The 27,903-nt window shown below is 40.3% G+C and overlaps 1 protein-coding gene across 1 annotated transcript in view; it reads right to left on the reverse strand.

Moving 5' to 3' along the window:
- The window catches only part of LOC146329694 (protein sidekick-1-like), a 334,563-nt gene that overhangs the window by 57,944 nt on the left and 248,716 nt on the right, over positions 1-27,903 (reverse strand). Inside the window, exons 20-27 of the mRNA XM_084714965.1 lie at positions 25,235-25,430; positions 22,021-22,119; positions 19,055-19,246; positions 13,795-13,916; positions 12,574-12,686; positions 9,192-9,342; positions 6,115-6,355; positions 1,679-1,794 (exon numbers count right to left, since the gene is read on the reverse strand). Of these exons, the coding sequence (XP_084571091.1) occupies positions 1,679-1,794; positions 6,115-6,355; positions 9,192-9,342; positions 12,574-12,686; positions 13,795-13,916; positions 19,055-19,246; positions 22,021-22,119; positions 25,235-25,430 (1,230 nt within the window). The remainder of the gene's footprint in view (positions 1-1,678; positions 1,795-6,114; positions 6,356-9,191; positions 9,343-12,573; positions 12,687-13,794; positions 13,917-19,054; positions 19,247-22,020; positions 22,120-25,234; positions 25,431-27,903) is intronic.

Below are 27,903 nucleotides of genomic sequence, written 5' to 3' on the forward strand. Positions count from 1 at the left end.
CAGAATATCACCAGACTTCTCCTTTAACTGAAACAGCTGCTAAAACTGAACCTGAGATTAAAAGTACACCAGTGTCCACATCTAAAAAACAGCACGCACTGCGTTTATACAGGCAACAGGAATATGTGTCAAGAACTGCTTTTTCTTGGTCTTTCTTTCTGTTTTGTTTTATATATATATATTGTATATATATTCATCAATGCCGTGCCACACTTAAAGGCAATTTGAAGGAAACTGTAAGCTCTTAAATGTCTAAAAAAAGAAACAGAGACGAAGTGCATGGCAAGAGGTAGAAGAGCTGTTCAACATCTACTTGGGGATGGAAGGTGTTGAAGAGCTGCTGCTGGCAGCCACTTCACGTCTATCAACATGGTAGGCATACTGCTCAGCGTGATCCTCAAGAGGGCACACGCACAAAAAAAAAAGACACACGGGTGGGGAGTGCAATGTGCTTTGGGCATGGTGGGTGATATGACCTGAATTTTTACAACATTTTAAAAATACTGGCTTATATATACAGTCACAACCTACTTTCTTCTGTAAATGTATGTATTTATAACACAACCATGTCCACGTGATTGAGGATAATTTTCCTCCTTTTCAAAGCTTTTTTTCTGCTAGGTTTTGTCATGGTGATGGAAAGCTGTTGTCAATGCCATTTTTATATTAGCAGCAATATTTTGTACCTACATTTTCTTTTCTAAGGATGTTGAGGAGTTCCACATACGTAAATGCCACTGAACAAGAAAATCAATATACAGTTGCAAAAATACAGTCAACTGGAACGTGTCTTCTCTATTTTAGAATCACACAAGCAAGAGGAGTACATTATAATAAACCCCTGGAGGGTGTGCGTGGGAGCCCACAAAAAGCAGGTGGAACCACATTGAGTGTAAAAGGAGGGATGTGACTGCCAGTAAGTGGTGCACTCAAGCAAAAACGAGTGCACCTTGCACATCACCATCAACAGTATTTATCCAGGATTCTGAGAAACCTGCACATCAGAGTATGTCAACTACTTCGCCATCTGGGGGATGCAGCAAGGCAGATTTCTCTGACTTAGTTTGAAAATACAGGAAAAAAGTATGAGCTCTAATTTGGCAGACGTGGATAGACTGTAGGCTATGTTGCTTAAGTGGGTCGCAAGCCTGGACTTAAATACTAATGCAGAGTCTCAAAAGCATATTCACATAATGCATGTGCACTCAACAAATCACCTTCTCTTGCCTAAGCTGCGGTTTATGCTTTAAATAAACAAAGCATGTTTCAAAACCAACAGGCTTTATGGATTATTGTCCATTTCATACATGAATAATCCAGCCATTGTTTTCAATACAACATGATACAAACTGTTGTTATATGAAAGGGTATTAAACATTAAAGCCTCTTTCATATTCACCGGCACAATTACAACCCCCCTAAACATACTTACTGAAGCCGGGTGCTTTTAAAAGCAGTGATGTAGGAAGAACAAACTAGAGCAGTTACAGGCTATTACGTCATATTCATCTTATGCTAGATTTTTGTGTGCGTGTCTGTGTGTGAGAGCGTGTGAAGGTGTTGCAGGAGGTGATAATGGGCTGAAGGGGTCAAAGGAGAATGCTAAGGTGGGATTGTGTGTGTGTGTGTGTGTGTGTGTGTGTGTCTGTGTGTGTGCATGTGAAAGTGTTTTACACACCTTATATCCAAGTATGACTCCGTTCTTCTGTGCCAGAGGGAGAGCCGACCATGTGAGCAGGATCCTAGTGGAACTTAGAGCCTCAGCAGTCACATTCGCCGGAGATCCAGATGGAACTAGAGAACACAAACACACACGCACACACGCACGCACGCACGCACGCACGCACGCACGCACGCACGCACACACACACACACACACACACACACACACACACACACTCTATTCAGTTAATGTATCCGTAGCTGTCCTCTTTTTAAAACAGTAATGAAAAAGCAACAATGCAATAGGAAATTCTTATATAAGGTCTTTTTTTCATAATATAAGCACATAATGCTTTTGATTTATATAAATTGCAGAGGCTCGCAACCCTGGTCAATGTTTGTCTATCAAAGAGGAGACCTCCAAAGCCTGCATTTAAACTGTTTTCAATGATCACAGACTAAAAAGACATATAGACAGGTACAAAGACTTTCTGTCTTTCAACATAGCATTTATTTAACATTCAATCATCTCCATGTAGCATATACTGTGTTTTCTGTGAATAATCATAATTACTTCAATTGGCAATAGCTGCTCAGGCTGTCCAAGCAAAGAAAAACTAGACACTCTTGTGCTCACATCTTACGGAGACCTGCTCCGCCATAGGATCAAACACTTGATTGGTGGACCAGTTCTGAGTTGACAGGACACAACACAACAGACTCACAGATGTTGAACCTTTTATGTGAAGATGTTGACTATATTGTCATCACCATCTTGTCGCTGCTACATTTAATATGATGCATTTTTAAAAAAGGCACTATAGAATTATTCCCTCTGCTTAAATGTAAATAACAGTACACATTATACATACATTGTTTTAAGTCATTGATATTTTGTTTTATATTTTTATGCTATTCTATTCTGAATTTAATTAACTGTCTGTATTGCATATATATGTAGCATGAAGGAACTAAAGCTCTCATTTCATGATCCAACCCTGTGTTGTATAATGATAATAAAATTAAGCATGAATTAAATAAAATATGTGACAACTATAAAAAGGCAGACAATAACTTTTCTCAATACATCAGGGTTTGGCTTCAGTCTTGGTCAGACAAAACTTTGCTGTGTTCTTTTTCAATTATGTATTTTTACAGGCCTGTAATTACAGCAAAGGCAGGCCAAGTAGGTTACATTTTTATTTATTTTTGTTTGTATTTTTCTGTCGTTTGAATTCAACCCAAGTGTCAGCTTTCTTTTCTGTAACGTGTGTCAATCTTAAACCAACTGTTAGGTTGTATGATGGGATAATTAATAATCACAGCTGCGCTGTTTCTCTCATTACTTGCAAATGTTTTCTTTTGTGTTCTTTGTTGCATGTTGCCAAGAGGTACTTTTTCAGGTTGCAGTACGTTTTAAAAAGGTTGTAGAGTAGCAAGGACAAGTATTACATACAAATGTATTCAAAATGATTTATTATAATTGTTTATTAAATTTGTTTTCAACAGGTGTCTTTTGTTTTGTGGCACCTGGTTGCACACTCATCCTTGTTTGTTTGCGAAAGGCTGTTTGTGATGGTTTTAAATGACTTAAATGCCACAGGTATAGAAAAAACTTTTTCTACAAGTACTACAAGTAGTTTTTCCTTCAATCGCTGGGATTCATCTTAAATTAATGGATGGGTAATACGATGTATTCATCCTGCTCATCTGTAACTGAAGGCATCATAGTACATTAGATGTCAGTTTAGTGGTTTAGTGGTAAATTATAGAAGGTGGTTTTGTAATAGACCTTCGCCTTCATCATGAGTGGGATCATCAAATTGTCCGAGAAAAGGGACAGTTGAAAACTTCCTAAATGGCTCTTTTTGGAGTGTCAATTATGTTTTTAGGATGAGAAGGGACCAGGTAGGCAGACTAACAAGGCAGAATGTGGACCTGTAGCTGACAATAAACCAGCACATTAGAAAAGGAAATGTGGTCTTCCTCTTGAAATATTAGTATTCCTTCAGAATGAAAAATATGACTGGATGTTAGTGTAAAGAATGGTATCAACCAGCTAAGGACAATATCATCTACTTCTTTGCCACACAGCATGCATGCTGATGTGATGAAAATGTCAGAAAACACAGCTAACTATAATACGTGCAGCAAACACTGGGTAATCAGGGAGGTAATTACTACTGGGAAACATATCTGTTTACAGGCTCACACAAATATGTTCTACTGACAGGATTAAATTCACTGCATGTGATATCAAAATCAATGAAGCCCCCCTGGAGAGTTATATGCCCTCCAAATGACTCCTAGCTCTATTCCCAGATTGTTTAAATATACATAAGTCAACATCAGCTTCAGTGAGGTCCTATCACATAGTTTTGTTGATTTAAAGACTTATATCATCTTGTCATTGTATTTATACATTACCCACCTCTGATGAAAAGACTACAGCGCAATCTGATTTTGGAGACTTGGCTAAAATCTTGAGAATGTATGAGACAAGCATGAAAACAGTCATTCAGTGAACAAAAAAATCCATTACTATGTCTACAAAAGAAATTATATAACAAAAAATGGCCTCATTCAAGACAGCAAATAGAAAAAACAACCTTCACAGCTGCAGTCATTTATCACTGATCAACAAAACTGATAGTAAATATGACATTATATTGTAGGCAGTCTGTTTTCTGCTCCCTAACATCAGGCAGTAGATTTTCACCCACAAAACACCGACTGTGAGACAACTTGGATCAAAAAGGTTTGAGTAACAAAACCAACCTCAACACGACTGCAGGGATGTCATGAAAGGTCAAGACCAAGACCTATGTGACCTCTTGTGTGATTTGGACTTGACATGAATTTGGTGTAACTTTTCACTGCCACACTGAGAAACTATATCAGAAAGGAACAACGAATTTGATGGAAGACAGACTTCCTCGTTGGGACTGGATGATCTCCTGAACTGCTGCTGATTGAACATCACACTGTCCAATATGATTCCCTCTGCTTCCATTTTTCTGACATACTCCATGTGACCAACCTACATGTGTATCCCCACACATTTGATTTCTTACTGCTTATAGAGCAAAATGTTTTGTCTCTGCATATTCTATCACAGTGGAATGAGTCAACACAAAAACAGATTTCTTGTGAAACTCTTCTCAATGTATTTTAGAGTTAAGATGGAATGAAAAATGCCCTTTTAACCTTTTAGATCACATCCCTGGTCATGATGTGTACTTACATAGGCTTGAACCAACCAGTTTCAACCAATAATATCATGATATCCAATCATTAATCAATCTTCAACTTTTAGCAGGGCAGAACTGAGAATTTCTCCCAATGTTATGTCCCTCATATCTATCCTGTTTCACGTGTAAACATGCCACAATATGGAATTTAACTACAGTTGTTCTTTGGTACTTAAGTATTTTTTTTACAAGAAGCTTAAAGTGTTTGTTCACTTTGCTCAGGTGCACTATTTCTGTTGAAATGCTCACAAAACACACACAGACAGACACATACAGAAAGTGATGAGTATCAGTGCAGTGTTGGAGTATATAAAAATATAAATAACTGTCAAAAGGAACATTAATAAAATTACAATAGTCTGCCTAATCCAAAGAAGAAGAAGAAGACTTCTTCTCTGGACATTACATTAATATAGTGTTTTCCCTACATGCCTCTATGACATGTAATGTTAGACAGCCAATCAACAGTATTATAGAACTTGTTTCAAGCATGCTGCATGCTTATTGGTTCACTGACGCCAATATGATGTACCCCTTTGACATCAACATTTGGTATCCAACGACAATACAGTTTTCAGTGGTAGGACTGAAGCATAGTGGTCAGCGCCATAAAAAGTATCGGTGCCCAACTCACGTACCCACAGGTCCCATTTTTGCCAAAATTAAAATAAATTTACTACGGATTGTTAGACACAATTATGACATGATATAAAATATGTCCAACAGTGGACCTTTAACATCCCTCTGTCCCCTGTTGGCTGACTGGTCCCCTGTTGGTGAGTGTCTAACAACGCCAAGATCCACTGATGGATAGGTATACAAGTGAACTTTCTCTCTCTTTCTCTCTCTCTCTCTCTCTCTTACACACACACACAGACACACAGACACACACAGACACACACAGACACATACACACACAGAGCACAGTGCCACCTCACTCTCTGGACCAATCTTCGATTTTATCTCAATCATCTCCCCCTCCCCCTCCCTCTCTCCGTCAATCTTCCCCTCACTGAAATAGAAGCAGAGTGTAGAGGGCAGAGAGAGGTGGCAGGATGAGAGGAGACTCAGGGAGGTAATCGGAGCACTTTGTTCCCCCATCCATCTGTCTTCTTATGCCCTGCTAATACAATATTGGCTTGACAGCTCTGTTGGACGCTTCCAAACAGGCAACAGGAGTGAGTGAGGTCTGTGTTCGTACCAGATTCCGCTGTGCGTACGGCGACGGTGTCACTCCACGGTCCAGGTCCTATGGAGTTGTAGGCCTGTATCTGAACCTGATACTGTGTCCAGGGACTTAGGCCCTCTATCAAGGCCTCGGTGGTCCCCCCTGCTCCCTCTACATTCTCGGTCCTGTCCTCCCCCTGGCCGTCTGTCCTCCACACGCGCAGCCGGTATCCCACAGTCTCTGGACTGCTGTTGTACTCAGACTCTGGAAGAGGCTGGAGGGAAAGGAGGACAGAGAAAAGACCAGATCAAAGAAGCTTTTATTCATTTGTTTTTCTTGTTCTACATGCGCACATATGGCCTCAGGAATAATGACACACTGGGACAGTTCTTAAGCCTTGCATGGAGTTTGGTAGTGAGTTTGAGGTGAGTTGAGTTTATTGTCATTATAGCCATATTTAACAGACAATACAGAGCACATTAACAGCTATATATAAGGTCATGTTCGCTAACAGTGTTTACCTTGCACATAATGAACAAGGGCACAGAGAGCACAGTTAAAAGGGGCACTTAAAATGGCCCTTGTTTAATATATATGTTTAAAAAATTCTAACAAATCTAACACTGTTGAGCTATTCCACAATAACTATATAAATGAGGGCCAGTGTGCCAATACTGGACTGTGCAAATATCTTATAATGTGTCAGCACTTGGCCTCCCTGTGCTGTCACTGCACTGAAATTAATTAATTTTGACTCTGATTGATGGAAGAAGAACTATTCATGCTGAGAAAGAGCTGAAAGGATGATTGAACGAGAAACCAATTTTGGTAAAATTGTGATTAATAAAATGATAATTTGGTTAACACACACAGAACCCTGTTGCTCTATGAAACAATTTGACACAGTTCCTCATAGCCACCATGGAGTGAGACCCTCAGTCTATTTATAAGAAATGTAATTAATATAACTTAAGGGCCTCAGAGGATCATGCATACTTTTGGGACAATAATCATAACACAACTCACACACAACAACAGCAAACACACACATATATTTTTATTCCTATCATATATTTTCCAGATTCATTTAGCTGTTCAATTATTTGCCTTTACCTGCTTAGTCATAATATATACATTACTGGTGATTTTTTTTTTTTTGCAAAAAAAGTATATCAAGCTAAATATCATGTATCATCAAATAGTCTTAAAAATATTGAGATATTATTTTTATAAGCCATATTGCCCAGCCCTGATTCCATTGTTGTTAAACTCTAATTGATTCATAAGAATATGTGACACCGTCTTTTTCTAGCAGAGCCCAGCCCACTTCCAACATCATGATGGGCTGCATCACTCATAGTAACAAGCTGATTGAGGAAATAGTTTTTTACGGCCTGTAACACACAGTAATTTCTGCCGCTCAGGGTCTCTCAATCAAAACAGTAACAAAAGATGGACTTTGATGATGTTGTGAAGAAGCGTTGGATCATGGGAGTTGTTGTCTTCATTATTAAACAATCATCATGTCCACTGAAAAACAACATGACATGACTCAATCAGAAATCATGTACATGAACAAAGTTATATATTAATGTTTAATCTACGTCACGTTCCCTGACTTCTTGCCTCAACCCGTGATGTATCATCTGCTTTTATCCGGAAGTTACAGGAAAAAGAGACCAAACGAAACTCATCATTACCTTGAACCAGACTTTTTTTAGACATTTTAATGCAAAAATGTTCCATATAATACCTTTAAACCCCCAAATAAACTTCTACCACCACTATTAGATGTAAAATTTGAACTGTGGTGTCCTCCACTGCAACTATCGAAACAGACCCAGAGAGGAGTTGTGTCCTGACAGGATAAGTGGAATATCAAGTTTAGGTCTCCAGACTGTGATATAAACAAAGACATAAACACACACACTCACAAGTGAAAACGCATTTCATAGCTCTAAAGAATATGGTTATTTATGTGACAGTGTCAACCTCTAAAGTACATCCTAAAAACGTTTTACTGTCCTCTCCCCTTTGACATCCCATCTTCTGATCTTTCTCTCCCGATCAGCTTCTTTTCTGTGTTTTATTCACACTCTGTCATTCTCTTTTACTCGCTTCCACTCTCATTTCCTGTCACCCTCCCTCCTTTTCCTGTCTATACTTTTTCTCTGTCACCTCATCCTCTCTACTCTGCTGGTGAACCACCATGTCATTATGCATTACAGCCACAACCGGCTATTATTCAGTGCCCTAAAATCATGTTAGTAAGAAGTTCAGTTTGCTCACAGTATATAATTCCACAGAACATTTTACCAACATTGTGCAGTGGTTGCTCTGTGCTGCGCAGCAGATAAGGATGTGAAACAGCCAGCCATTTTAAATACCCAAGTGATTTAGCTCAGCTTAGCATTTAGGAGCCATAATACAGAATGTCACATTAGCTTTATTACCCTTAATATGCAGCTTAGAATAATAACCTTAGCTAAAACCATTGTGATGGTTCCATTACAGCAGAAAAACTAGCATAGCTCAGGCTGGGCGCTAACATGCAGGTAAAATCCCATTAGCATGCTGCGCAGGTAGCCCATAGCGCCTCAGTGTCTGTGTCTGATTTGACAGGCTCTTTTTCTCATTCCAACTCTTAAATGGAAAATACTCTGCTCTCCATTTATGTTATAATAGCAGAGGGGAGGGGAGAGTAAAAGAGAGAGGGAGAGAAAGCGAGAGGGACGAGGGGCAGGAACAAGAGCAAAAAAGAAAAGACAGTAAGGAGAAAATTACATTGCAGTTTGTGCTGCTAGCAGCCTGCACTGTGAATGGGAAATGTGACAGATTAGTGTTAGCAGTGATAACAAGGAGAGACACTGATTATAGGCTGTCAGCCACTCAACCTGTACAGTCCTGCTGCTGGTGAGTGCACACGTGCACGTACATGAACACATGCACAGAAATAAAAATAAGAGAAAATACACAGAGATGCAGGAGTGAAGAAACACAAAGAAAATCTCCATCAGTTAAAGTAGCAGTGTTAGAGTGATTGTAAATGGGCAGAATAAGTGTTAATGTGTTCCATAGGTAAGTGTGTATCTGTGTGTGTGTTTCAGTACCTTCCAGTTGAAGCGCAGGCTGGTCTGTGTTGTAGACACCAGGGTTAGGTTAGAGGGGTGTGTGTCAGGGGCAGCCTGTAGGGTTTGAATCAGCCTGGAGGGGGCGCTCATGGGACTGGAGCCCACAATGTTTACCTGCTGCATCCTGAACCTGGTGAGAACACAGAGAACAGTTCCAGTGAGGCTCCACAATCACAAAAAGTTTAGCTCATTTGTCATGAGGAGTACTACTTAGACTGAAAACAGCTGCACAGTGTGTACTGTGGCTCTTGAGTGTGTCCTCCAAAGTCTGAAAAAATAAAATAATCCTGATGATGTCATAGAAGAAGAAGAACGTACTTGATTAAATAAATCAGTTTTTTTCACCCATTGTTAAGATGTGAAGGAGGCGGATGCTGCCCAGAAACAGGCGCCCCGAGCAGCTGCAGGTTTGATACCTGGCTGAAGGGCACCTCAGCAGTGCCCAGGAGGTTAACTGGCAGCTGCCAGTCCACATATCTTTTGGTCTGTGCTGGACTCGAACCAATTACCCTCAGTCCCCAAGCCAAATCCTTATGGTCTGAGCCACTGCTGCTCCAAATAAGAAGTGTAATACTACTACTGCAGCCCCTAATGAAGGGCAATGTAGAATCCAGTGTTTTTGGAGCTTGACCAATATGAGGAACCTATGGGACCATTGTGTAGGACTTAGTGGCATCTAGCAGTGAGCTTGTAAACATCTCATCATCTCACTCTCCCCTTTCAAGCGTGTAGAAGAACCTGTGGTGGCCATGAAACGTTGCCATATCTAGAGTCAGTGTTCAGTTTGTCCATTCTGGGCTACTGTGGAAACATGGCAGTGCAACATGGGATCCTCCATGGAAGAAGACATGTGCCCTCTGTAACAAGAAGGGGCTCATACTAATGTAACAAAAACACAATTATTTCTTATTTTCAGGTGATTATAAACTAATGCAAACATAGTATAGAAGTATATTCTATTCCTTCCATGTACAGCCAATAAATCCTTGTAAATCTCACACACTGGATCTTTAAGCCAGAGATAAACTTGCTTTTAACTACATATTTGCATATCCTGCATCTCTTTGCAGTGCTGGCTGGGCACATCCTCCTCACGTCCTCACGCATCCACAAGATGCATTACACACATTAATTAGAGGGGCAGTGCAGGGGCATGTGACAGGGTCAGGGGTCCGTAGGCATGTCAGCAGAAAGTTTTTTGACAAGAAAGTCTATTAACCACATCTGTACGATGTGTCACTAATGACAAATATTGTAATGATGTACTTGATTTAGGGGTCTGACATTCCATCTTCAGTGGCGCTGCTGCTTTTTCTGCCATGATCTCAGAATCAGTGAACAAAATAGTAACCTTCTTGAGTGTCATCATGTTTATTGTTTACATCAGGCAAAGCCAGAGTCTGAGCTCTCTGGTGTGCACTCGAGTCAAATCCTTCAGTAACACTCACAGTACAGAGGCAAGTATGTGAACAACTGCATTCACGTTATGGATGGATGTCTATATGAATGTGTAGTTAAAAAGCAAGTATATCTCTAGTCCTAAAGTTAGATTAACTCACCCTCTGCTCTTTCAATTTTGAGTTCTCTGCCTCTTTTGAATTCCCTAACTTTATGACAGTGCAATATTAAATTGCTGTACCTTTTTCCAATATTGTGTTTTATTGGCTTTTTGTTCATTTTGAATAAACAGAATAAGCAGTCAAAAAGAGAACACCCTCCCATCACCAATAACACAAAATTGCCAGTAAAATGAGAAACTTGCTGTAGTTATTTTTTAACACACCATGACCAAAAAATAAGAAGTCATTTCATAACAAAAGGATTTCCAGTTGGACATCATTGTTAAGTTTTCAAAACTGAATAGCAGGTGTCTAATATTTTCAACTGATTACACAGCTAAGCAATGGAGTCAAACAGTCTTTATCAGCACAAAGCTGCTTATCATACAAAGTACTGCAGAGATCACCTGACAAAACAACAACATTTATCCATAATGTAATGCACGCAATCAAAATATCACAGGACACGTTGAAGCTACTGCAAGGAGTTTTTAACTGGTTATAAAAGAGTCGCACTTCATACTGATGATTTCATATGACTTACATATCTATAATTTAGATAATTGTATTTTTGACATTATAATTTGTTGTTATAACTGTGGAAACACTACTGCTTTTGTGCACAGAGTCCTCCAGAGTCAACAGAATATCAAAGTTCCTTGTAGGAGCTTTAACAAGACCACCACTTCACAGTAAGAGTGAAGGAAAACTATTTTGAACTTGTGTGTTTACTTCTGGTTAGGGCATTTGTGATATTTGCATTATTTGGCTCATGACTAAAAAACATTTTCCTCAATGGCCTCCAGAGGATTTCTGAAAAGACCATTAACATATTGTTAAGTTGTCTGCAGATGCCAAACATTCAGTCAGAAAAATATAACTATACAGACTTGTTGACACACACACACACACACATACAGGCACAAGGGAGCATTTGTTCATTTTGTTCCGTCTAAATGCAACCATGCTTCAGCGTGGGCGTGAGTGATAAAATGTGTGAGCGTGCAGAGTGCGTGTCAGAGACTACATCTATGAGTTCTTGTCCCTGTATGGGGAGATAGAGAGCAGGGTGTAAAGGGGGACTTAAAGCGGGGGATAAGACACACAGACAAGTGCATCACTTCATCTAATGTCCCAATGGTGTCGCCTGTGACAACATAATCCCTGAGTGTGCAACGTGTGCACACACACGCTGCAATCCCATTACAGATGAAGGTGGAGATACAGCGAGGAAGACGCAGCGATAGATGGATAGACAGATAAATACAGCAGATAGATAGACAGACTGATAGAGGAACAGACAGAGAGAAAGAGGAGGAAGAGTTGCTGCCGTTAAGAGTGACAATAGATCACGTGTATAAACAGCAGGTTCCCCGTGGCCCTTGAGTAGGGATTACAGATGCTCCTCCTTTATTTCCTATTCTTCTTGCCTTGAATCCCTTTGTCTCTTCTCCTCTTTAATGCTCTCTGCTGCCCTTCCCGCTTTCTCATCACCTTTCTTCTCCCCCTGCCCTCACCCCTCTCCTCCCCTCTCCTCCCCTCCTTCCCTCTAGCTAGTTGCGGGAGGGTAATAAGGATCTGCATGCAGCAGCTGTGAAGGTGCTGACAAACAGAAAAGTCTCAGATGGAACTGTCTCTCTGTGTGTCTGTGTGATTTATCTAACTTCACCTGAGTCTTGCAATACTGCAGAAACTGGCGGAGAGTGAGATGTGTGTGAGTGAGTGAGTTTGTGTGTATGTGTGTGCATGTGGTAGCTCTTGACTTTGTGCTGGTGAAGGCTGTGTGTGTGTTTGCTGCTCACCTGTACTGAGTGAACGGAGTGAGGTTGGGGATCTCCAACGTGTCTGCATCTGGCTGGTTGTCTTTCTGGTAGACAACTCTCCACGCCTCTTCCTTTCCATCCTCCTTCACTACCTGTTAAACAGAGAGATTATTTGCTACAAGAAGAGATGCACAATATACTTTTTAACAATCTGATGCGATGTGACATCTTTTGTGAGTGGAGCTTAGGTGGAGGCAAAACAATTCTCTAAACACATTAGCTAAAACTCGCTAGCAAGTTTGTGGCCTTCCTTCTTGACAATGGCTGAAGAAAATACGAGCTCTTCTGAATATGAACAGTCACTCACTCTCCACAACAGCAAGTGTTTCTTGAGAAAGTTTACATTAACCAGAGGGAATAGATAGTCAACAATTATACGTTCATGACATGGATGGACCATCTTTCAGGAATTGTAAGTTGGGCAATGGGGAGGAGGGGATTCTATTTTGCTAAATTAATGGTCTGCACGAGTGACAGGCACTATAGGCACCGTACACACAAACTGGGCTGGAGGACGGTGCAATGAAGCCCAGAGGACGAGTGACAGAAAAACAGCCTGTAGAACCAGAATGTTTTCACATATAACGTGGCCAGTTGAGGATTTATTGAGATTGTCATAACACTGACCAAGATTGTACTGGTGAATTTTATTTTGTTTAAATGAAGACTGTTTTCTGTAGTTAACCAGACAATTAAAGCTTGTTTTTGTTTGGTAAAAGTGTTAAACGTGAGGTCAGAAGGTGATCAGTTGAATTGTTTTTGTTTAATAATGAAAATATGTGTGAGAATATTTCCCTTCTCGATACTTTGTGAGTTCATTTTGTCACAACATTTCCCAGCTTTTGCATTATTGTGGTTATCTGTAGTTGTCTTTAGCGTTTTTGACTGGCAGCTGGTATGCGATAAAATTTCAATTCTGAGCGATTACTACTTTGATTCTAACACTAACAACACAGTAAGATGGCATTTTCGCTTGGTTGCTTGGTCTACTACTCTGTATTTGTGTTTGCCTCCCACTTTTCCTTTGATTTAACTCCAGCTAACACTGTGACATAATCATAATGTCAGTTACGTCAGTATTGGCTTCCCATACTGATACGGGATCAGATTGGCTCCATCTCCTGTTACAAGATAGTTTTCTTCCTGTGTCTGTTTCAGAGTTAGCAAGGACCATAAAAGTGCACAAACACAGACACGCACCTGGCCTTCTACTATCCATCGTGATATGGCGGTCTTGCCATCAGGACCTGGGCGGAACCGCAGTGTTGCTGTCCGGGGGCTGATGTTGGAAATGACCAAGTTAGATGGTGCGCCAGGAAGTTCTGCAGATAGAAAAACAGAGAGAAAGCTGCTTTACTCAGAGCTACATATATCTACAAAGAATGTTGTTATCAGCCAGCTGTCACTGAAAGGTCGCTTTTCAAAACAGCATTTAATGTATTCTTACATAACAGTAATTGACCAAAACCTGCAGGATTATTATACTCATAATAATGCTATTTGTGAAAAGAAAAGTAGTCTGTGGACTGCATTTGTGATGTGTCAGTAAAACTACCTCTATCTGCTGATACTACAGCAATCAGGTGCAATAAGCATTCATTTGGACCCTGGCATCACAGCATGGCAACTTATTTCAAAGGGATGGATCAAAAGTAATGAACAAGACAAATAATGTTTTCATAAAGACTTTTGCATGAAGAGATGAAAATATATATAATGCCAAAACTAGGAAAAAGTGGTCAGAACTGCAACATGGCTTATCTATAATACACTAGTAATGACTTAAGTATAAAAAAGGGTTTATGCAGGAGTGAGCGCAGAAATTGCCTGCAGTCCCTCTTTTATATGTTCATGTGTCCATGCATGACCATAAAAAGAAAATAAAAGATTATTCACGGGAAAAAATGTTTCACTAAAGCCAGGCACTTATGCTACAGCTGTATGTGTCTGTCCGTCAAAGCAATTTAATCCGTATTTCCAAGGTCGACAATACAATACAGAGATAAATCTGTACACCAGTGGAGGCGAGAGGTGAATTAAATGCACAGTTCACTAAAGTCCATTTAAGGCCTATAAATGTCTGAGTAGGCTGCAAGCATCATAAATTATGTTTGACCCATTTCTATTCTAACATTGCTCCATCTCCATGGTGATAATGAGTGACAGGAAATGTGCAATGTGGCTGGCCAGCTGTGGCAGCCTGAAAGCTGCAACCACAGGAAAAGCTTGTGAGGGCTTAGCTTAGTAATGATCGTCTTGGTCCATTTCAAGCTGCATCTGATATTTTGACTGATCAATTATTATTTATCTGATCACTTTGTCAAAAATCCAATACATCTAAATCATACACATGTCCACACAGAGACAGTAAAATGCAGCTGTGTTAAATGTTAATCAATGAAAAGGATGACCAGAAGCTCTAAATCTGAGGCCATGAAACCAGTGGATTGTGTACTCTGAGAAGGGAATGAGTGCTTCCCCCAAGTAAGGACTGTATCTTGGAGTCTTGTTTTCGAGTGAGGGGAGCACAAGATGGGCCAGAGCACTGGAGCAGTGGGAGTGGTATTGTGCTCACTCTACCACACTGTGTAATGAAAAGAGAGCTGAGCCAGAAGGTAAAGGTCTTGATCTACCAGTCCCTCTTTGTTCCTACTCTCACCTATGGTCATGAAAGAACAATGCCCCTCCATGGAAAGGAGCCACTTGAGGTGGTACAGGCATCTCGTAAAGATGCCACCTGGTCACCAGGCACGTCCAGCTGGTAGGAGGCCACGGGCCAAACCCAGGACTAGGTGGAGGATTATATCTCCATCCTGGCCTGCGAACAACTTGGGATCCACCAGTCTGAGCTGGCTAAATTGGCCGGGGAAAGGGTCTCCTGTTGTAACTGCTACCTCCGCGACCAGACTTTGAATAAGTGGTTAAAGTTGGATGGATGGATGGATGAATGGATGAACAGATAGATGGATGGAAAATTCATGTCCATGTGTTGTTCTTGATATACTAGAAGACATATTATGAGCAAAATATGCAGTCAAAACAATGGCTGAACATTTCCACTTTGGAATTGCAGTGTTCGACTGCCAAAACACTGATACTGACATTATACACTGGTATTGCACAAGCTAAATTTATGGCATTCTCACATAGTAATATCTCCACACTTTGTTTTGATGTTGCACCAGCTCTGAAAAACATCTTTCTGAATCCATTATCATTCTGGAATAGGGGAAAAATGCACTGGCTTAGTTGCATTTTCTTTTTATGTCAATCACAATTGTCTTGAGGTGGTGCAAATCCCAGGATGCTGCATTGGTACCTGTGCAAAATAGTGTTGGGTGGGAACTTTTGATGGAACATTTGCACGTAGGGCGGGATTTAACCAATTTAATAATTGGTTAAATCCCTGCAAAAGAAAATGTGACAGCTGCTTGATAATTTACATTCGTATTGCTAGCATCCAGATAAGGGTTAGGATAACTTGTCATTTTCAGCATTTAGGTTGCTAGCTGGGTGGTTGTTGTCGTTTCAAGTAGCAACTGGGAAAAAGGCAATACACAGACAGATGAGGGCGACAAGAACAGAAATGGGCAATGACAGGCTTATTCCAAAAGCCTGCTTCTTGTGAGTCAGACTAAGGTTGCAGTAATGTTAGCCATTTTCCAGAGCAGTGTTTTGAAACTTTTACACAAAAATAAACAGGTTTTGCTCAACACAGTACCATCTATTTGTCCCGGAGACACAGTGAGTACGAGCCAACATGTTGTTCACCTGGTTAGTTTAGCAACACATTATTAGCTGCTGATTAGATTGAAGGCGGCCCTGTACAATAGGCCCTTTTCACAGCCATTTTGACATGAAATACCAGGGTATGCACAGGTGTTATCAATGATACTAATTACGATTCTGTTCAAAGAGTCATTGTGCTGCTATTGTGCATGTTGCCTCACTGAAAAGGCTCTGCTTCTCTAAATGGAACGGTAATTTTACTATTTCATATCATATCAATAAGGCTGCCGTCAAAAAAGTCGATTCGCTGTTCTTTGTAATTGGTTTCTGGTACACACATGTATGGCTGAGCTACTCCTATATTAACACTTGACACTGTATAGTGTACAGTAGCTAGCAAAAATTGCATATTCATATCTCAGCACATACTAAATAAAGCAAATGTGTATAGCAGCGACACACAACTTCGTCCGTAGGCCAAATCTTGTCCCCGATGGGGTGCCAGGTGGCCCTCCAGTCATTTTCTAATTCACAACGAAAATAAATTGATTTACACTGTGATTCACAGGAGGGAGGGACGAAAAAGAGCAAAAGTGAAATGAGGATAATTCTGATATCATGAATAAATACGCCATTCATTCTGTCCCTGGTGGGAGCTGTTTATGTTTATGGCCTATTTTGTGGGGATAACTGGAAAAATAATTAGACAGTATCTATCTCCCCCAGCTGGCAAATGGCACAAATGGTACAGTATCAATAACTGGAAGAAAGAACAATTGGAAATAATCTAACTCAGTTTACAGTACAAAAGAAAACTCTCCAAGTTTGTTCCTTGGCATTTGCTACTTAACACCACAGACTAAAACTTTGAATAGTCTTTGAATAGCGTCTGTCACATTCGAGCTGAGAACTGCACTGAATTTGGTCAACAACAAGCAAGCAGAAGAGTAAGCAGACTATTATTATTTTCTCCTGGTGGAAAGGCTTTTTTTTTTAAAAGCGGGAATAAATCAAAGAGAAATAATAATACGTTTTGTATGCACACTTCAACCAGAACTAAATATTCCAATGAAAGGTTTACAACTCCACCTTTCAAATGCCACACACAATTTATAGCTGCCGCTGAACAGACTTCTCCACTGACAGCTGTTGAATTGAATTGGCATCGGTCAGGCAGGGAGCCCATTTGACAACTGCTGTGGAGACTCTGGCTAAAATCCTGTTGAAGTTTTGTTGTTGTTATCGTTGTTAAATCATGTCCTAACAAATGAAACATATAGCAGCTTGCTTCTGTTAATGACAGATACATAATCAAAAATCATCACAATCCACTCGGCTCTAAATTGTCTCATTTAATTAAAACAAGGCAAGCACTTCAGACCTACTTTTCATCCACTTCTCCTCACTGTGTTTGGTTAGTAATACTTGGATTCCCAGGATGCTGTAAGTGCTCTGGTGTGATCTGCTGTAATCCATCCAATTCTGCTGCAGCATCACAAGCACCGTATTTGCTGAACATGGCAGAATACAGATCTGTAAAGCCGTTGTGTTAAATCAAACGGCGTGTTGTTGTAACACATCAGTACTCTGGGACACCTCAGACAGATTTTGTTGAATATCGGAGGGGATTTTTTATTGTAAAAAGGACTATATAACATGACTGGGTGCAGTTATTATGGAAACAAGGCAATATTTTTCTCTGGATGCACCGCGGGTACATGTGTGTGTGCAACAAAAAACAAATTACACTGTAGCTATCAGCACCCATTGCTCCGTAAGTGCATGCAGCAAACTTGTAAGGGTTATAATGTGGAAATGTTGATATCAGCTGCCTTGCTCAGATGAATGACAAAATTCTCTCAACTCCATGAATACATGAATAAATAAACAAGACAAGAATCTATGCTCGGTGGATCTCTCCCTCCGCTCATTCTTTAGTTCTTTTTCCTAATCTTCCGTCCTCCGTCTTTCCTTCATTCTTTTGCTTTCATGAATTAATGAATAACCTCTGAATCTAAGAACTGTCTGTATCCATCTTGCTTTCACTTTCTCTGCTTTTATTCATAAATTAGTAATCAGAAAATGTTAGGACAAAAATTCTGCTGTACGAGCCGGGTTTTTTTTTTTTTTTTTTTTCATTCTCCTCCACTTCCTCCTCCGCCTCTCTGTCCATTTCTGAGAGACTTGGGTCTTTTGTTCTTTGGAGATTGCATTTTCTTGTGTTCTCTGTTCTTCCCTCATTATGTTCTTCTATCTGCTCTCCGTTCTTCAGTCCTGTTCTTTGATTGTCTCTTGCCCTCTCTCATCGCTGGATTCCCTGCACTTTGCCATTTGCCAGTTAATCAGCACTAATAATGATTCTGACTTGGCCTTCATCCAATCATACAAACTCCATGTGCACACAAGCATGGTGTGCACACAGTATACACACAAATAAACCGCACGCTAAAGCACCCTGTAAGATGCTGTAAATGACTCTTGTGTGTGTGACTGTGCATGTGCATGTGTTGGGTGTGTGGGTGATGATTCATGGATGCACAGTAACAGCCACTTATCAGCCTGAGGAAAGACAATGGCATCGTAAGAGCTCATCAGTCATATTTACTCTGCCACACACACACACACACACACACACACGCACACACACAAATGCACGCACAAGCCAAAACCGTTTTTAAAGTCCACTGTCACCAGCTCCTGTGTGTATCTGAGTGTGTATTATTCACTGTACCTGGTGGGACTCCAGTGGAGATGGTGGAGGATGTGACCACGCCCCGCCCTGCGGCAGTGAGCGCCGCCACCTGTAGTGCGTACGCGGTGGTGGAGGTGAGGCCGGTCAGCTGGTACTGCAGGGTGGAGTTGGACAGTGAACGTTCCTCACGACTCTTCTCTACGCCAGACACTTCCCACCACAACATGTAGCCTGCAGGGTGGAGAGCACATGCTTGGTTAAAGGATAGTTCAGGTTTTCTGAAGTGGGGTCGTATGAGGTACTTATCGATGGTCAGTGTATTGCCAACAGTAGATGCTGGTAGGTATGCCTCCAGTTTAAGCAATGTACTGCTGTGAACAGGGTCAGCAACAAAAGGTATTTTACCCACTTAAAAAAGGTCCACCTAAAAAATGAAACAGAAAATGGATATGAGTTTAAGTGTATGCTTAGAATAGAATATTTTCACCACTTTACTTTGCCATCTGACAGCCTTTTCCTATGGGAAACTGTCGTTACACAAGGCAAATATCACTCTTCCCAAACGAACCTCCACAGGCAAAATCTGTAATTGTAACTCACTGAACATGGGAGTTGCTGGTCTACCCCTGCCTTGATCTTTTAGTATTTTTGTGTTATTGTATGACTTTGGTGTTTTAAAAGAACAGTTTGGATTCACCAAAGTCACACAATAACACAAACATACAAAGATAAGATCAAGGCAGTGTTAGATGGAGTGACAACTCCCACGATGTAGAGGCAACTCCTGTGTTCAGTGAGGTAAAATGGCTAATTTTGTTGGTTAGTTTGGAGAGTGATATCTGGCTTTTGTAACAGCAGCTTCCTTTCAGAAAAGGCTGTCTGACGGTAAGCTAAAGCTGTTAAAATATAGTGTACACTTAAACTGATATTGATGTACTTTTTTATATAAGGTGGACCTTTTGTAATTGCTTAAAATAGTTTTTGTTATTGACAGTGTCCACAGCAGTACATTGCTTTGCTTCCATGCTGCTGTCCCTCTCTGCTTCTCCTAACACCATCTATTGTAGGTTAATAAACTGACCAGGGCAGGAATGGCCGACGTGCCCCTCAGTTTGGCCTTTTGCCCCTCAAAAAATGATATGCCCTGAAGCAACAGCAGCCTTTTCCCCTCTGCCTCTTTCCTGCCAGGATGGATTTTAGACACCAGAGTCTTTTGTTGAGATTCTGAATTCTGATCCAGTGAAACACTGCACAAATAACCAGTGGGGGTTGGATTTTTAGTCTGTTATGAACCGTTGGAAAACCAGGCTATTTATGACTACAGTTTGATCAATTAGTGAACAAATAAGACAAGACACTCAACTGATTATGTTACACATTGCTTGCATATTGTTACTTGGACTAACCAGTTGCATAAGAGGTGTTACAAAATTTGTAAGATTGATGTTAACAAACGTGTTATTGCCTCTGACTCTTCATCCCCACCTTTAAATCAGTCCATTGACTCTGATTAGTCCAGGGCTAAGCATGTATAAACATCTGAGTTTGTACAAATACTGGTATTTTATAAATTACAATAAATTATTTAGTGAAATAAACATTTTTTTAATTGTTTGAATCTATTTCAAATAAAGTCAATTTCATTCATCCCTTTCAAATAAAATAATCCTTAACCCTGAAGTTGAATTTAATATTTCCATCTCAGATGAAATCATTGTTTTCTCTAATGGCCTTGCTGCTCCAGCATTCAGCCTTTGTACCATCAAAAAACAGACAACACCCGAGGCCAAGTGGTCTTGGCCCTGAAATGATAAAATAGATAATTACCTAATACAACCCCACATCAAATAATCCAAATAATTTCTTGAATAAAGATGCAAATAGACATGGGCAGACATATATGAACACAAACACACACATGCAAAAGCACAAACGCTCACACATGATGAGAGGTACGGAGCCAAAAATGAAGAAGACAGTGCGGGAGGGGTAACGACAGTCAAAAACTCTGTCTGTCCCTTCGCATCTTCACAGTCATGCATCACGCTCCACCACCTTCAAACGTGTGTGTGTGTGTGTGTGTGTCTGTGTGTGAGGCCACTTGTGTGTAAAGCCCTGGAGAGAGTGAATGGTCCCTCATCTGTCTCCCCGCTCACCAGGTGCTGGATGAAAAGCAGGTTGAGGAGAAAAGAGTAAATGTGCAAGGTGACCTTGATTGAATAACCGTTTTCCCACCCCTCTGAGTGCGTAAGCCGTCTGTAAAGCCACTGCAGCCTTGTGCTGTCAGACTGTGGCCTCGCTGTGTGCTGGTGCGGCCGTGTCAACGCACAGACACATACGCAGACAGGCACAATGTAGTGTGATCGCTTAATTCACAGCAGCTTGTCGTGTTCACCAGCACCATTGTCTAACAGAGCCATGCAGGAGCTGAGGCAAAATGAACTGGGAGGAAAAGTGCCTTGAGCTCTGTGATGTGCCTCACAAACAACACCCAGGGTGTTGGGAGGCGTGGGATGAGGGCATGTTGGAGATAATGTGAGAAGACAAGCTGCACAGAGCAGGGATTAGCTGATGATGAATCAGTTGTACACATACACAGTGTTAGAGACAAGAGTATGTCTGTGGAAGCCAGAAACAAAGTAAAAGATTAAGTGGAGAAGAAACTGCAGAAGTTTTTGGGCACCTCCCTGCTGCTTGCCTCAAGGGGATGCTTTTCACTTTTTTTTTCTTAAATTAGTCATTCTAAACACTGTATTTGTCCACCTGAGAAGAATAATTGGAATAATTGGAAACGCTGGGGTCTGTCTAATCATTGTGTGTTTCATGTTCTAGCAAGAACACACACCCTATACCTCATTTAAGCTTCTCTCATCATAACCGCTAATGGGACCAAAAATAACATGGTAAAATAAAAGTTTCTTGATTATGGAGAAGATGGAGGCGGTGGAGGGAATCATGTGTGGCAGTTTTAGAGATTTTATACTTTGATGCTGTAATGCTCTGACCAGTGATGATGCCGTTCTTGTCTTCAGGCTCTGCCCAGCTGACTCTGAGTGATGTGTCCAAGATTTCAGTGAAGCTCAGGTGACCAACAGGTCCAGGTGCTGCAAAAAAACAAGCAAACAAACAAAAAAACACATCAAACATATAATATTAATTATATTCTGAAGGGAAAGATTCGATTATTTGAAGTGGGGTTGTGTGAGGTACTCATCGATAGTCAGTGTTATTATCTACAGTAGATTGAGGTCAACACAGTCCGATTTAGAGAAGATGAGAGAGTACCAGCACACAATTTCATTAATGTACTGCTATGGACAGGGTCAGAGCAAAATGCATTTTTGCCACTTTAAAAAATCAGTTAAGTATGTGCTATATTGAGAATATTTTCACCATTTTTCCTTGCCATCAGACAGTCTTTTTGTCAAGAAAATGGCATTACATAAGCCAAATATCGCTCTCCAAAGCAACCAGAGTCCTTTGCTAAAATATGTAAATTTACTACCACTGCCTCAATTGGTTAGTTTGTTTGTGTTTTTGGTAGACATGTCACAGGAACTGATACTTCGAAGTTAATGCCAAAATTTTGAAAACGAGACGGTATTAGTTTTTCTTACAGTACCGTGGGTATTGGAAATGCAATTCTTCTGGACATGTCAGCATCAAGACTTACAGGTGCTGTAGTCTGCTGTTAAATGCCAGAGGACGGGGAAGAGAACATACCAGCAGTGAACAACAACAGCTACACATGTAAGATAGCAACAGCTCCATTTCTACTTGTTCAAAAGAAAAAGTGGTGATGCAAAGATTGACCCAGGTGGCATGTTGACAGCTACCTACTGCAGGTAATACACTGACTATAAATCAGTACCTCATACAACCCCTCTTCAATAAAAACAAACTATCCATGTTTTATAGCAATCACTGTATTTAAAACAGTCACAAACTACTAAGTCTTGCTACGTCTAACCTTGATAGCATTTAAAGGTTATATGTGCCTCATACAATCCTGCTCCAAATAATCTGAACTATCCCTTTAACTACTTCAACAGTAACCTCATTTCAGAAAAGTCTAGATTTTAGTAAATCATCTCTCCACACTTACACACATATCTGTAGTCTATGCAGGCTATTAGCTACTGCTCTTCAACTTCACACACCACCTCCTAATCACATCTGCATTGACCACCACACACGCACACTCAGGTGCACACATGCCTGTCGTTTCTCATTTCATGTATGGCTCTCTAACCCTTCTCCCTGCAGAGCGATTAAGCTATTCATCTGAGACATTCAATAACACTCACACACGACCAGACACACACACATACACACACACACACACACACACGCAAAAAGCTATCATCAAGCAAGAATTACACCCACCGTTAACCCTGCAACATGCCCAGCACCCAATCAATACCTGTGTCTACGTGTGGGGGTGTGTGTGCACGTGTGTGTTTGTGTGTGTGTACAAATGGCTTCTAATATCCCTTTCCCACTCGATAATTGTTGGTTGGTAATAATTGCTTGTCTGTCTGCCTATAGGCTATTGTGTTTATTTGACGGTGTGACTGTGTGCAAGTGTACTTGCGACTGGGAGTGGCAGCTATTATGTTTATCCATGGAACAGTACGCTATAAATACCAGTATGCCTGAAAACATATGAATCAATTCGCTTTAAAAAGACACAGCAGAGAAGAAATGAAAGGAGGGAAGTGGAGGGGAAACTAGAAACAAAAAGATTCAAAAAGAGTAAAAAGAAAGCAAGAGCCTGAGAGAAAACGCAGGGTGTTATATAGACACTGTGTACACAGCTGTGTATCACTTTGATAGAAACAGCTGGACTGAACACAGAGCAAGTCAATACACTTTCATTATTATTCACAGGAGAGGCTGATAGAATGTTCTTTGTGCTCTGTTCTGGCTTTATTCACATTGAAGTCTGTGTGTGTGTGGGTGTTTGTGTGTGTGTGTGTGTGTGTGTGTGTGGGGGGGGGGTGTTTGTGTTTGTGTTTCTGGCTTTGCCTACTTTCGTGGACTCATTTCGGACTAAAGACCTGTTAATTGTGGATGGTTTGTTGAATTAACCCTTCCTAAGTCCCGCCTCTCTTTAACCAGTGGCTGCAGATTGCTGCTCACCGTACAATCTGGTTCGGCTCAAGGTTTCTGTCTGTTAAAGGGAAAATCTGGCACACTTTAGGTGGTCGTCCAGTCAGTGTTGATGGTAAATTTACTCAGCTGAAGGAATAAATTCCTTCATACATGCTATATTGACCAAGAAAAGCCCCTCAGGGCTGCGTGTTCAGCTTCCTCCTGCTCACACTGTACACACATGACTGCAGCCCCTGACATGAAGAAAACTCTATTGTGAAGTTAGAAGATGACCATCGGCCAGATTTCGAGTAAACAATGAAACTTCAAATTGAGAGGAAATCAACAGTCCAGTCTAACAGCCTGCTGCTCAATGAACCAAGGAGCTGATAGTTGATTTCTGCAGAACAGTTTTAGGTCCTGGGAAACAGCTGTAGTTTTTAGTTAAACTTAAAGGGACAGTTCACCCCAGAATCCAAAATACACATTTTCCTCCTGGCCTGCAGTGCTATTTATCAATCTGTTTCTTTTTTTGGTGTGAATTACAGTTGAGTTTGTAGAGATGTCTGCCCTCTATCCAATACAATAGAAATAGATGGCACCCAGCTTTCATATAGATCTACTTTCTTTCTGAAGTCTAATCTACCAGAACTACTTTAGAATGTACTGGAACTAATTTATTTTCTAATGGAAAGACAATATTTTTTTTTTTTTTTTTTGTGTGTGTGTGTGTGTGTGTGTTTTGAGCACAGCAAGCTGAGCACCGTTTCGTCCACATTGTATTGGAGAGAGGGCAGACATCTCCACAGCTGATATCTCCAAAACTTTGCAACTCACATAAAAAATCTAGATGTAATAGTAGCACTACAGGTCAGGGGGGCAATATGTATTTTTGAGTTTGGGGTGAACTGTCCCTTTAAGAAAGCAAAATTCCAGAGGGATGCTTTCACTTGCGTCTCCTACTACCACTACTGCCTAAACACACAAGGTTAGGGTTAGGTTAACTATAGGGTTAAGTCTTTGTAAGTCTATATCTATGTAGTGTAACCAAAAGTGGGCCAACGTGTGTGTGCGTAGGTGTGTGTGTGTGTGTATGTGTGTGTGTGTGTGTGCCCGTTCACTCACTGTCCTCGTGTGTCTGCAGCAGGGTGGGCGGGCTGCGGGGGCCGTCTCCAGGTGTTGTGAAGCAGAGGGTGGAGCCGAAGTACCAGGTGAACTTCTTGAGTCCGCTGACTAATCCTGTGTGGCGTGCACCAGGGTAGTCCGGGGTGATGGTTACTACGGTAACATCCTCTGGAGACTGCTCTGGCCAGACCAATAGCTGCAGTAAAAGAGAAAGAAGGTTACCAGTGACATCTAAGGTCCCAATAATATTTACTGAATCTAATTTCATCCAGCAGGTCACTGCTGCATCTAAAATATCCATCGGTTATTTGCTTGTTCTATATTTCCATGTTTTTTTTTTTGTTTAGTTATTCTTTTAATTCAGCAAAGTTAGCTTCAGGCCACCAAATCTAAATCATATTATTCAGACTGCATTTATGAGACAAAACTTATTTGTACCACAGTATGGGCTGTGGTGAATCTTTTTTGAATTAGGCTGTTACCTCAGGCTTTTTTCGTCATTAAAGTTTAAAACTGCCAAATGCTATTTACAAATTTGTCAAAATGGCAAAACAATATTCATGTTTCATTCCCCAGAAAAGTTATCTGCATTCCCAACATATTAAAATTTAAGCAGTTATTTACGTATGAATGTACCACTTAACATAAATTCCTGCCAGCGGGCCATTATCAGTCACAGCAGCATCGGAGAACAAAACACTAAGTTTGATTATCAGTCCAACTAAACTAGTAATGAAAGGTTAATTTGTCTCTATTGTTAGACTTGATTTACATTCACAACCACAACAGTTTAGTTTGTCTTATTGCTTTAGCCACAAAAACAAACAGTGAAAAGCACACACTTCCATATTCATAATGAGAGATAAGCCATGGGCAACTCTGTGATATGGTTCCCATATTTAGAGCTCCCATTATAAAAAACAAACAAAAAAATGGATAAAATGTGATCTTGGGACTAAGTTTTCATATTAAGCAGTGAGTTAGTGGTAAGTAATTACAAAAAAAGGTTTACACACAAGTTGCATATGATTATAGAATTAAAAATTTCTGTTTAATGACATATTGTTGGCGAAACATTTGTTATCACGGCATTGCCGGAGGGGTGCAAAGCAAATCTTCTATTTGCATCAGTATTTGATTTAAAAAACCTTTTTTAAAAATCTGGCCTGTAGGCACAATGTCTTACTACTCTGTGCTCTCAGTGTGTTGCATACAACCCCACCTGCTGTATCAAAGCCTCTAAGTATTCTACACTGTTTCCTGATTCGTCTGGTTTATTCTCTTCCCAGTAAATAACAACAGTAGCCAACACTGTTGACCAGTGTCATTTTCTCCACACTGTCCCTATATAGTATAAATCCCTATTATTACACAGGCAGCCTGCGACTTTAAGAGAGCACGTAATCTTACCCATGTCATCTACTAAAGTTGCCACATGCAGACAGTGTAGGAATATCCAGCTGAAACTCTGTAAATGTTTCATTAAATGTAATCTTGTGGAAACCCAGTGACCGTTCCCCGGCTTCATGAGACTTCACAGGTCAGAGAGGTTTAGTCATTCACTGCTGTTGCTACTGAGCCAGTGCTTGTGAGTTTTTCCAGAGTGGTAATTTCAACAGAGAATGTAAAGTTTCACATCACTTTCAGGCCACTAGTCTTTGTGCTACAATGTGCTTTTACACAGGTTTCTTTTAGCTGTCAATACGAAAAGCTGAACTATAGTACTGATGTGTTCTGTCTATACTCTGACTTGAAAGAGTATCTACCACTGTAGCTAATCACATTTGAGGATATTATCAGTTAAACATGGAACAATTATCTTGTTAGCATTCACAAACCTGCTCTCTCTTTATGGTTTTGCATGTAGACTTTTTTTCCACAAACAATCCCATATATTATCCCATTATAGATGAACATTACCATTGAGAGATTCAAACACATTTAAGTTTATTAATTAATAAGCATCACAAAATCTACTACTAATACTGCAGGATACCCCAGGACAACTTCTACAAGCAGGACTCAACAATAAGGCTTCCCCACTTGTCTGGGGCAAGTAAAATGTTACACTGGGCAAGTAAATCTCGTAACTCATTTACCTGGCTGGGCAAGTGGTAAGAAAGGATTAAACTGTGTAAATATTTTGATAATTGACTAATCTTTAAAGGAACTTTTCCTACTAAATGGCACAAAATGCTGTTTTTATTCTCTTAAATATGGAGATTTCCCACTTCTGTTTGTTTATTTTCATGTTAAACTAAATATCTTTCAGTTGTAGACCGACAAAACAAGACATTTAAAGACATCACCCTGGACTTAAAGAAACTGCAATGGACATTTTTTCCAGCCCTAAATTAAACATGATTATTAATAATCAGTCTTTGTTGTTATTTGATAACTGCTAATTAATAAAACAATATGTACAGGGGCAAGTAAAAATTGACTCTGGGCAAGTAAATTTCTGATCCAAGCTAAAAAAAAAAAGAAAAAAAGAAGTTGAACCCTGCAGCACAATTTACTTTTCCTAAGTTCCTCCCCTTTTTGCTTTACATATCCATAACCAATCCTCATTAAGCATGTACGTATGAAACATTACTGCACAACCTGTCTACATCACATTCATTTTATCATTAAGGTACACCAGTCTACAGCAGTATTATATGCTATAT

The sequence above is a fragment of the Lutjanus erythropterus genome, chromosome 3 (assembly GCF_056507025.1).
Source record: "Lutjanus erythropterus isolate fLutEry1 chromosome 3, fLutEry1.hap2, whole genome shotgun sequence".
NCBI lineage: Eukaryota > Metazoa > Chordata > Actinopteri > Lutjaniformes > Lutjanidae > Lutjanus > Lutjanus erythropterus.